At 37.1% G+C, this 12,715-nt stretch overlaps 1 protein-coding gene across 1 annotated transcript in view; it reads left to right on the forward strand.

Annotated features, from left to right (window-relative positions):
• The window catches only part of ALG13 (ALG13 UDP-N-acetylglucosaminyltransferase subunit), a 78,743-nt gene extending 76,795 nt beyond the window's left edge, over positions 1 to 1,948 (forward strand). The window contains 1 exon segment of the mRNA XM_068962033.1: positions 1,111 to 1,948. Coding sequence (XP_068818134.1) covers positions 1,111 to 1,373 — 263 coding nt within the window. The 3' untranslated portion in view covers positions 1,374 to 1,948.
• The last annotated feature ends 10,767 nt before the right edge of the window (positions 1,949 to 12,715 follow it).

Consider the following 12,715-nt stretch of genomic DNA (forward strand, 5'->3'; position numbering starts at 1 on the left):
TTCTTATCTCTTCTTGCTATTCTTTGGAACTCTGCATTCAGATGCTTATATCTTTCCTTTTCTCTTTTGCTTTTTGCCTCTTTTCTTTTCACAGCTATTTGTAAGGCCTCCCCAGACAGCCATTTTGCTTTTTTGCATTTCTTTTCCATGGGGATGGTCTCGATCCCTGTCTCCTGTACAATGTCGCGAACCTCATTCCATCATTCATCAGGCACTCTGTCTATCAGATCTAGGCCCTTAAATCTATTTCTCACTTCCACATATAATCATAAGGGATTTGATTTAAATCATAATATTAGGACTATAATATCTCATCCCTCATGTGGTGGTATGATGTGCTCCATGGTAATACAAATTAAAATATCAACTTTTATTGCCTTTTTGTTCCATGTACCTTTTATAGAGCTATTTTTATTGTAGTAAACATAAGACAGTGCCTGTCTTAATTTCACAAAATGACATTAAGATATCCCAAGTAATAAAGGAATCCATTAAAAAAACATTTATATAGTCACTATAATTGCAGAACAGCATCTGTTTATTTCCACTAAAACTGATGCAGTGGAAGTGCTATAAAATTAAAATGATGCTAGCATGTTAATGACATTCAAGAGATGACTCTTAAATTTTTGGAATGCTTTTCAGAATTTTACCTTTAAGAATAGACAAGACTGGAGAAACACTTGAATTTTTAATTGCTAAAATAATACAAAATGGTTATTTGGGTGATATGTGTCATATGGAAAAAATATTTGATAATTCTGACCAACTCTTTTAATAACTTAATTGACAAAAATGACTCTAGAGAATGTTTCTTTGTGTATTTTGTCTGTTGATACCTAAACTCATCCCAAAAAGGTAGCTGTCTCTATGTAGAGTACATTTGATATATTTTATATACATATGTATTTAATTTTAATTAGAAAATTTTTATATTTTAGTAGTCTGTTTTAGTCACTAATGTTCATATCTAAAGTGTTCCTCCTACAGTTGTAGGATCTTTTCTTAGAGTTAATGCTAAATTTCATTTTTACCTCAAGAATATCTATTTCTGTTGATGTTTAGTGAATCTTTGTATATGAAGTGTACTGTGTGCTTTCTTTGTTTCAGGTACTTTTCCAAATGCTGACCCTGCATCTTTCCCTCATGGAGCAGTCTATTATCCAGTGATGTCAGATCTGTATGGGCAGCCACCTTTGCCAGGTTTTGATTCCTGCCTTCCTGTTGTGCCAGATTATCCCTGTGTTGCTCCCTGGCATCCAGTTGGTGCAGCGTATGGTGGTTCTCTGCAAATTCATGGTGCTATGAATCCTGGGCCACTTGGCTATATTGCTGCCCCTCCAGCTTCTCATTATGTACCTCAGAATATGTAAGATTCAGCAGTATGAAGTATTGCACTGCCATCTTTCTTGTTATTTTGGCTTTAAAAAGTGTTTTATGTTAGTGTTTAAGTGATTTAGGGTGGTTAGAGTGGTTACTATTATATCTGTCTTTAAGATTATTTTATCTTTTGATTTAAAATAGTACTTTAAAATAAAGGAGTATTTCTTTGGGTTGTGAATAACGAAATTGAGATGAATGTACAACTAGCCCCATATTTGAGCACATTTCATTGTATTCAGCTGCTTTCCTGTCAGCCAGCTTGTCAGCTTTATATTAGCTGATTGTACCAACTGATAAAAGGAATAAATCATACGAACTGTTTCCTTGGTTCAGATGTCACACATCATATTAAACAATGCAAAATTGGAAAGCCTTCTACTTTTTTCTAGAAAATGAAGCAAAACCAAGAGCATTTGCTTCTGGGTAACTAAATAATACTAAAAGAGAGAGCTCTTCAGGTTTCTTAAGAATCATCTGACCTGAGTTGCATTCTATGATATTAACCAGTTTTGAAGGCACATGGTGCTCTGCTTTAGATTTATCCCATATGCTATTGTTTAATATTGGATTTATGTAATTGTTTTACTGCACAGTATTGATGTCCTTTGCACAGTTAGCAGTAAATAAAAATTAGCATTTAAAATTGCTAAAATGAGTGAGATGTTTTACTCTTTTGCGTTTTCATGGCAGCAAAGAGTACCAGATATTTGATTGTTTCCATATGTTTTCTCCAGGTATTTTGGTTGGCAAAAAACATGAATTTATAGCATGAACTGGCAGGGTCAATTGAAATGTTATTTAATCTCAAGCTATTGCAATGCATACTATCACATCTAGTTCTTTTCTCTTGAGAATGTTCCTTTAAGTTGTGTTTCTGTTTTTCCTTTTTTAAATCTACTAATTCCCTCATGGAATTTTAATCTAGATTTACTTTCTCATTATTGGGTTCTTCAAATAGTTGTTGAATCTTTTTCTTAAATTAATTATTTTAATTGGAGGTTAATTATTTTACAATACTGTAGTGGTTTTTGCCGTACATTGACATGAATCAGCCATGGGTGTACATGTGTTCCCCATCCTGAACCCCCCTCTCAACTTCCTCCCATCCCACCCCATCAGGGTCATCCCAGTACACTGGCCCTGAGCACTCTCTCTCATGCATTGAACCTGGACTTGCGATCTGTTTCACATATGGTAATGTACATGTTTCAATGCTATTCTCTCAAATCATCCCACCCTACCCTTCTCCCACAGAGTCCAAAAGTCTGTTCTTTACATCTGTGTCTCTTTTGCTGTCTTGCATATAGGGTCATGGTTACCATCTATCTAAATTCCATATATATGCGTTAATATACTCTATCGGTGTTTTTCTTTCTGGCATACTTCACTGTGTATAACAGGCTCCAGTTTCATCCACCTCATTAGAACTGATTCAAATGCATTCTTTTTAATAGCTGAGTAATATTCCACTGTGTATATGTACCACAGCTTTCTTATCCATTTGTCTGCCGATGGACATCTAGGTTGCCTCCATGTCCTGGCTATTGTAAACAGTGCTGCGATGAACATTGGAGTACATGTGTCTCTTTCAATTCTGGTTTCCTCAGTGTGTATCCCCAGCAGTGGGATTGCTCGGTCATATGGCAGTTGTATTTCCAGTTTTTAAAGGAATCTCCACACTGTTCTCCATAGTGGCTGTACTAATTTGCATTCCCAACAGTGTAAGAGGGTTCCCTTTTCTCTGCACCCTCTCTAGCATTTATTTTTTGTAGACTTTTTGATAGCAGTCATTCTGACTGGTGTGAGATGGTACCTCATTGTGGTCTTGATTTGCATTTCTCTGATAATGAGTGATGTTGAGCATCTTTTCATGTGTTTGTTAGCCATCTGTATGTCTTTGGAGAAATGTCTATTTAGTTCTTTGGCCCATTTTTTGACTGGGTCGTTTATTTTTCTGGAATTGAGCTACATGAGCTGCTTGTATGTTTTTGAGATTAACTCTTTGTCAGTTGCTTCATTTGCTATTATTTTCTCCCATTCTGAAGGCTGTATTTTCACCTTGCTTATAGTTTCCTTGGTTGTGCAAAAGCTTTTAAGTTTAATTAGGTCCCACTGGTTTACTTTTTCTTTTATTTCCATTACTCTGGGAGATGGGTCATAGAGGATCCTGCTGTGATTTATGTCAGAGTGTTTTGCCTATGTTTTCCTCTAGGAGTTTTATAGTTTCTGGTCTTACATTTAGATCTTTAATCCATTTTGAATTTGTTTTTGTGTATGGTGTTAGAAAGTGTTCTAGTTTCATTCTTTTACAAGTGGTTGACCAGTTTTCCCAGCACCACTTGTTAAAGAGATTGCCTTTTCTCCATTGTATATTCTTGCCTCCTTTCTCAAAGAGAAGGTGTCCATAGGTGAGTGGATTTGTCTCTGGGCTTTCTATTTTGTTCCATTGATCTATATTTCTGTCTTTGTGCCAGCAGCATACTGTCTTGATGACTGTGGCTTTGTAGTAGAGCCTGAAGTCAGGCAGATTGATCCCTCCGGTTCCATTCTTCTTTCTCAAGATTGCTTTGGCTATTTGAGGGTTTTTGTATTTCCATACAAATTGTGAAATTATTTGTTCTAGCTCTATGAAAAATACCATTGGTAGCTTGTTAGGGATTGCATTGAATCTACAGATTGCTTTGGGTAGTATACTCATTTTCACTATATTGATTCTTCTGATCCATGAACATGGTATATTTCTCCATCTATTAGTGTCATCTTTGATTTCTTTCACCAGTGTTTTATAGTTTTCTATATATAGGTCTTTAGTTTCTTTAGGGAGATATATTCCTAAGTATTTTATTCTTTTCACTGCAATGGTGAATGGAATTGTTTCCTTAATTTCTCTTTCTATTTTCTCATTATTAGTGTATGGGAATGCAAGGGATTTCTCTGTGTTGATTTTATATCCTGGAGCTTTACTATATTCATTGATTAGCTCTAGTAATTTTCTGGTGGAATCTTTAGGGTTTTCTATGTAGAGGATCATGTCATCTGCAAACAGAGTTTTACTTCTTCTTTTCCAATTTGGATTCCTTTTATTTCTTTTTCTGCTCTGATTGCTGTGGCCGAAACTTCCAAAACTATGTTGAATAGTCGTGGTGAGAATGGGCACCCTTGTCTTGTTCCTGACTTTAGGGGAAATGCTTTCAATTTTTCACCTTTGAGGATAATGTTTTCTGTCAGTTTATCATACATGGCTTTTATTATGTTGAGGTATGTTCCTTCTATTCCTGCTTTCTGCAAGGTTTTTGTCATAAATGGATGTTGAATTTTGTCAAAGACTTTCTCTGCATCTATTGAGATAATCATATGGCTTTTATTTTTCAATTTGTTAATGTGGTGAATTACATTGATTGATTTGTGGATATTGAGGAATTCTTGCATCCCTGGAATAAAGCCCACTTGGTCATGATGTATGATTTTTTTAATGTGTTGTTGGATTCTGATTGCTAGAATTTTGTTAAGGATTTTTGCATCTATATTCATCAGTGATATTGGCCTGTAGTTTTCTTTTTTTTGTGGCATCTTTGTCAGGTTTTGGTATTAGGGTGATGGTGGCCTCATAGAATGAGTTTGGAAGTTTACCTTCCTCTGCAATTTTCTGGAAGAGTTTGAGTAGGATAGGTGTTAGCTCTTCTCTAAATTTTCGGTAGAATTCAGCTCTGAAGCTGTCTGGTCCAGGGATTTTGTTTGCTGGATGATTTCTGATTACAGTTTGTGCTTGTGATGGGTCTGTTAAGATTTTCTATTTCTTGTTGGTTCAGTTTTGGAAAGTTACACTTTTCTAAGAATTTGTCCATTTCTTCCAAGTTGTGCATTTTATTGCCATATAGTTGCTGATAGTACTCTCTTATGATCCTTTGTATTTCTGTGTTGTCTGTTGTGATTTCTCCTTTTTATTTCTAATTTTGTTAATTTGATTCTCCTCCCTTTTTTTCTTGATGTGTCTGTCTAATGGTTTGTCTATTTTATCTATCTTCTCAAAGAACCAGCTTTTAGCTTTGTTGATTTTTGCTAAGTTTTTTTCTTTTTCATTTATTTCTTCCCTAATTTTTTTTATTTCTTTCCTTCTACTAACCCTGGGGTTCTTCATTTTTTCTTTTTGGTGTAGAGTTAGGTTTTTTATTTGACATTTCTCTTGTTTCTTGAGGTAAGCTTGTATTGCTATGAACCTTCCCCTTAGCACTGCTTTTACTGAATCCCATAGGTTTATGTTGTTGTGTTTTCATTTTCATTCGTTTCTATGCATATTTTGATTTCTTTTTTGATTTTTTCTGTGATTTGTTGGTTATTCAGAAGTGTGTTGTTTAGCCTCCATATGTTTGTATTTTTAAGTTTTTTTCCTGTAGTTTACATCTAATCGTACCGCATTGTGATCAGCAAAGCTGCTTGGAATGATTTGAATTATTTTGAATTTACCAAGGCTAGATTTATGGCCCAGGATGTGATCTATCCCGAAGTTTCCATGTGCACTTAAGAAAAAGGTGAAATTCATTGTTTTGGGGTGAAATGTCCTATAGGTATCAATTAGGTCTAACTGGTCCATTGTATCATTTAAAGTTTGTGTTTCCTTGCAAATTTTGTGTTTAGTTGATCTATCCATAGGTGTGAGTAGGGTATTAAAGTCTCCCACTATTACTGTGTTACTGTTAATTTCCCCTTTCATACTTTTTAGCATTTGTCTTACTTATTGCAGTGCTCCTATGTTGGGTGAATATATATTTATAATTGTTATGTCTTCTTCTTGGATTGATTCTTTGATCATTATGTAGTGTCCTTCTTTGTCTCTTTTCATGGCCTTTATTTCAAAGTCTATTTTATCTGATGTGAGTATTGCTACTCCTGCTTTCTTTTGGTTTCCATTTGTGTGAAATATCTTTTTCCAGCCCTTCACTTTCAGTCTGTATGTGTCCCTTGTTTTGACGTGGGTCTCTCGTAGACAGCAGATACACGAATTTTGTCTTTGTATCCATTCAGCCAGTCTTTGTCTTTTGGTTGGGGCATTCAACCCATTTACATTTAAGGTAATTATTGATAAGTATGATCCTGTTGCCATTTACTATGTTGTCTTGGGTTCAAGTTTATACACCTTTTTTTGTGTTTCCTGTCTAGAGAAGATCCTTTAGCATTTGTTTCAGAGCTGGTTTGGTGGTGCTGAATTCTCTCAGCTTTTGCATGTCTGTAAAGCTTTTGATTTCTCCTTCATATTTGAATGAGATCTTGCTAGATATAGTAGTCTGGGTTGTAGATGTTTCTCTTTCATCACTTAAGTATGTCCTGCCATTCCCTCAGTCCATAGTTCATCAGGCACTCTATCTATCAGATCTAGGCCCTTAAATCTATCTCTCACTTCCACTGTATAATCATAAGGGATTTGATTTAGGTCATACCTGAATGGTCTAGTGGTTTTCCCTACTTTCTTCAACTTTAAGTCTGAATTTGGCAATAAAGAGCTCATGATCTGAGCCACAGTCAGCTCCTGGTCTTGTTTTTGCTGACTGTATAGAACTTCCCCATCTTTGGCTGCAAAGAATATAATCAATCTGATTTCGGTGTTGACCGTCTGGTGATGTCCATGTGTAGAGTCTTCTCTTGTGTTGTTGGAAGATGGTGTTTGCTATGACCAGTGTGTTCTTTTGGCAAAACTCGATTAGCCTTTGCCCTGCTTCATTCCATATTTCAAGGCCAAATTTGCCTGTTACTCCAGGTGTTTCTTGACTTCCTACTTTTGCATTCCAGTCCCATATAATGAAATGGACCTCCTGGTGGATGTCAACCATCCAGGATCCAAGGAAGACTTGGTTAGCAACTGGGAGCCTGCTCACAATTTGGTGGAGGATCTGTCTCTGGGGCTGAGATTGCCCCTTGCCTTCTGCCTCTGGCTGTCGCCTGCCTGCCTCTCTGCCTCTGGCAGGGGAATGGGCCCATCTGCAGCTGGCTAGCTCTCCTCTGGTATTCACTCAATCCTTTGTTTTGTGAGCAGACCAGGGTGTGCCTTAGGTTAGAGCTTTGTGCAGGAACGTTTTCTCTCTCCTTTTTTTTCTCTCTCTGATTAACCAACAGTTTGGGTTGCTATCTCATGTTAGCTCCCTCAGATTGTCTTCAGGGCATTCAGGCCCTGTCTTTACCATAAGCATGCAACCTGTGCCTCCCTGTTCAGCCCCCGCTTGCTGCTGGTGGACATGAGCATTGGGGTGTTTCTCCGCTGGGAGTTGCAGTTAGGCACACATTCTGTAGTTTTTTTTTTTTTTTTTTTCCCTTCCTGTTATGTTACCCTCTGAGAATCCAGAACTCCCCACAGACCTGCCAGTGAGAGGGTTTCCTGATGTTTGGAAACTTCTCCTTCACAACTCCCTCCCTGGGATGGGTCTCGGTCCCTAACTCTTTTGTCTCTATTTTTGTCTTTTATATTTTGTCCTGCCTTCTTTGGAAGAGAATGCACTGCCTTTCTGGGTGACTGGTGTCCTCCGCTAGCAATCAGAAATTGTTTTGTGGAATTTGCCCAGCATTCAGATGATCTTTTGATGAATTTGTGGGGGAGAAAGTGGTCTCCCTGTCCTTTTCCTCTGCTGTCTTAGGACTGCCCCTGTTGAATCTTTAAGTTGTTTAGATTTACCTCATATCTCCCCAGGCCTACCTTATCTTCAGCTTTCTGTGAGACTTATTTTATCAGCCTTTCTGCCTTCTCCCTTTCACCTACCCAAAGACCACAAAATCTTCTGTATTCATTAATTTTCTGAGGTGTAATTCATCACAATGCTCTGCTCTATCTCACCTACAAACGTCTATTTGGTTACCACAAAACTTACTGCCTCCTTTAAAAGTTATTTATGCTTGTGAATCATTCTGTTCTTTTCCGCCTTAAGCCATACGCCAGGGAAAAAGAACCATTTGAGACTCAGGGCTTGAACAGTTGAAAAAACTAGAATGGAATCCAATTCAAAGAGGATATCCTATCTTCAATATACTATTCTTTAGATAATTGATAATAGTGTCAAATCAGTCAGTGTACTAGTTAAAGCTTCTGCTTCATAATAGACATGGAACTGGTAGTGTTTTGGTTTTCCATCCTTAATCTTTAGAAATTCTTGCTCTGCATGTTGGCATCTGACAACTTTAATAAAGAAAGATGGACAGTAGTACCTGATCAGCTTTTCTCTACTAACCTCCTGGGTTCACAATTTGTGCAGCCTACAGATTGTTTTAAGTAAATGTTGATTATAGTCAAGCTTCAAATCTAGAACAACCCCTCTCCAGTGTTTTTCAAATATGCAGCATTTCTGAAATGTATATAGCTCATAGCAAGTGATTTTCCTATATCTTCAACTGTCAATGGTTCACTAATTAGCTTCTAAGCAGTGTTTTAGAAGGTTGTAGTGTATCTTGAGAATGTGGGTCTAGAAATTATGTAACTTTGAGATGAATATGTTTGCCTTAGGCTTCCAGTTAATTTGTTTATATTTTAAACTTGTAGGTTGTTGCCTTGCCTTGATTTCCATTACTAATTTAATGCAATTTAATGAAATACTTGTTATTAACTTAGAAACCCAAGATCAACCTAATTGTTTTTATCAGAATTGAAATCAATGGTATGGTATGTATGCTCTGTTTATAAGTCATACAAGTATAGTCCACTAGTTTATACTTTACATTCAGACTTCCCTAAGAGATAATCAAGGAGTGTGCCCTGACCCTCCAATACTGTTTTGGGAGTTGGAACAGTGAAGGTAACCTGTGAAGTGAAAGTCACTCACTCTTTGTGACCTCATGGACTATAGCCCATGTGGCTTCCCTGTCCATGGGATTCTCCAGGCAAGAATACTGGAGTGGGTCGCCATTTCCTTCCAGGGAATCTTCCTGACCCAGGGATTGAACCTGAGTCTAATGCATTGCAGGCAGATTCTTTACCATCTGAGCCACCAGGGAAATGAAGGTAACCTGTACTGCTGCAGAAATCAGCAGTGGGTTTTGAAGGCAGCTTCCAGGTAAAAAGGAAGAGGTCTTTCTGGTAATAATAATAATAACTCCAAACCTAGGACTTGGAGCACAAAATGAGGCAGGGCAAAGGCTAACAGTTTTGCCAAGAGAACTCGGTCATAGTAAACAACCCCTTCCAACAATGTAAGAGACAACTCTACACATGGGTATCACCAAATGGTCAATACTGAAATCGGATTGATTATATTCTTTGCAGCTGAAGATAGACAAGCTCTATACAGTCATCAAAAACAAGATCTAGAGCTGACTGTGGCTCAGATCATCAGCTCCTTATTGCAAAATTCAGACTTAAATTGAAGAAAGTAGGTGAAACCACTAGACTATTCAGGTATGACCTCAATCAAATCCCTTATGATAATACAATGGAAGTGACAAATAGATTCAAGGGGTTAGATCTGATACAGTACCTGAAAAACTATGGATGGAGGTTCATAACATTTTACAGGAGGCAAAGAACAAAATCATCCCTGAGAGAAAGAAATGCAAAAAGGCAAAATGGTTGTCTGAAGAGGTCTTAAAAATAGCTGAGAAAAGAAGCAAAAGGGAAAAGTATACCCATCTGAATGCAGAGTTTCAAAGAATAGCAAGGAGAGAAAAGAAAGCCTGCTTAAGTAAACAATGCAAAGAAATAGAGGAAAACAATAGAATGAGAAAGATTAGGGATCCCTTCAAGAAAATCAGAGATACTAAGGGAACGTTTCATACAAAGATGGACACAACAAAGGACAGAAGCTAATATAGACCTAACAGAAGCAGAAGAGATTAAGAAGAGGTGGCAAAAATACACAGAACTATACAAAAAAGATCTTAACCTGGAAAACCACGATGGTGTGACCACTCACTAGAGCCAGACATCCTGGAATGTGAAGTCAAGTGGGCCTTAGGAAGAATTACTACAAGCAAAGTTAGTGGAGGTGATGGAATACCTGCTGAGCTATTTCAAATCCTAAAAGATGATGCCGTTAAAGGGCTGCACTCAGTATGCCAGCAAAATTGGAAAACTCAGCAGTGACTACAGGACTGGAAAAGGTCAGTTTTCATTCCAGTCCTAAAGAAGGGCAATGCCAAAGAATGTCCAGGCTACCGTACAATTATGTTCATTTCACAGACTAGTAAATTTGTGCTCAAAATCCTTCAAGCTAGGCTTCAATAGTGCATAAACTGAGGACTTCCTGATGTACAAACTGGATTTAGAAAAGGCAGAAGAACCAGAGATCAAATTGCCAACATTCGTTGGATCATAGAAAAAAATGAGAATTTTAGAAAAACATCTGCTTCATTGAGTATGTTAAAACTTTTAACTGTGGATTACAACAAATTGTAAAAAAAAAAATTCTTGAAGAGACAAGAATACCAGACCACCTTACCTGCTTCCTGAGAAGCCTGTATGCAGGTCGAGAAGCAAAAGTTAGAACTGAATATGGAACAACATACTGGCTCAAAATTGGGAAAGGAGTATATCAAGGCTGTATAAACTGATTCAGAACTGGGAAAGGAGTACATCAAGACTGTATATTGTCATCCTGTTTATTTAACTTATATGCAGATTACATGTGAAATGCCAGGCTAGATAAAGCACAAGCTGGAATCAAGATTGGTGGGAGAAATACCTATAACCTCTAATATGCAGATGACACAACCCTGGTAGCAGAAAGTGAAGAGGCTCTAAAGAGCTTCTTTATGAAGGTGAAAGAGGAGAGTGAAAAAGCTGGCTTAAAACTCAACATTCAAAACTTTCAGATCATGTCATCTGGTCCCATCACTTTATGGCAAATAGATGGGGAAACAATGGAAACAGTGACAGACATTATTTTCTTGGGCTCCAAAATCACTGGGTCCAGTGACTGCAGCCATGAAATTAAAAGACACTTGCTCCTTGGAAGAAAAGCAGTGATAAGCCAAGACAGCATATTAAAAAGCAGAGAAATCATTTTGCCAACAAAGGTGTGTATAGTCAAAGCTATGGTTTTTCTAGTAGTCATGTGTGAGTTGGACCATGTGTGAGTTGGACCATAAAGAAGACTGAGCACTGAAGAATTGATGCTTACAAACTGCGGTGCTGGAGAAGACTCTTGAGAGTCCCTTGGACTGCTAGATCCAAACCAGTCAGTCCTAAAGGAAATCAACCCTGAATATTCATTGGAAGGACTGATGCTGAAGCTGAAACTCCAATACTTTGGTCACCTGATGTGAAGAACTGACTCATTGGAAGAAACCCTGATGCTGGGAAAGATTGAAGGCAGGAGGAGAAGGGGGCAACAGAGGATGAGATGGTTGGATGGTATCATTGACTCAATGGACATGAGTTTGAGCAAGCTCTGAGAGACAGCGAAGGACAGGGAAGCCTGGCGTGCTGCAGTCCATGGGGTTGCAAAGAGTTGGACATGACTGAGCAACTGAACAAAAATAAAAGATGTATATTTGATCAACATATTGTATATATAAGTGTATATATTATATAGAGTATATATAAAATATAGTATTATAGTGTATATATAGTATATATAAGTATATGCAACATAAGTTGTATACTTATAAGTATATACAACATAAGTCTACTACTGTGGTAGACTTTTTATATATCGCTTCTTTAGTTACGATTAATGTTACAAAAGGCATCCTGTCTTTTATTGGCTGTTATACCTGGATTTCATCCATTTAGAGTTATTAGGGTAAGGAGGATGTAAAGGCACTGTGGTTTGTCCTGGACCCTTTACTTTCACCCCTTTCCTGAGATAAATTTGATTTATACCAGAAGTAGAAAGCTGTATCATTTCCATAGTGAGGAAAAACCATTAGAATTCATTTTTATGCAGTGTATATTTATTCTTAAAACTAATTGTGGGTTTTTGCCTTGATTAAGAGCAGATGAAAAGATTGAATCTGTTTTGCTGGTGAAATTCAAGACTTGTGAATTTAAAACATCTTTCATTTCCTTAGAGCCTAAAACAAGGCATAACCTTTTAATTAGCTTTAGAAATAAAGGTATAAACAAACATTATTATTTTAATGCAAATAGCATATATTCAGAACTTAATTTAGACATAAGTCTCCATAAATAATGAAATGGTCCATCGGAGGAGGGTGAACTTAACCTAGATTTTTCTAAATCTGGGGCAGACTTAGTCCATTTTACAGGAAACCTCTTTGAAGCCATTTATATTTCCATTTATAATGAAAATTCAGGAGAACTCATACAGCAAAAGGCAACCTCTTGTTTCCCCAATCTTACCTAGAATGTTAAATTTCAGTTTGAGCAACTTGATTTAAAACACTTGTCTTCTCTCCT

Source organism: Capricornis sumatraensis, chromosome X (genome assembly GCF_032405125.1).
Source record: "Capricornis sumatraensis isolate serow.1 chromosome X, serow.2, whole genome shotgun sequence".
Lineage (NCBI taxonomy): Eukaryota > Metazoa > Chordata > Mammalia > Artiodactyla > Bovidae > Capricornis > Capricornis sumatraensis.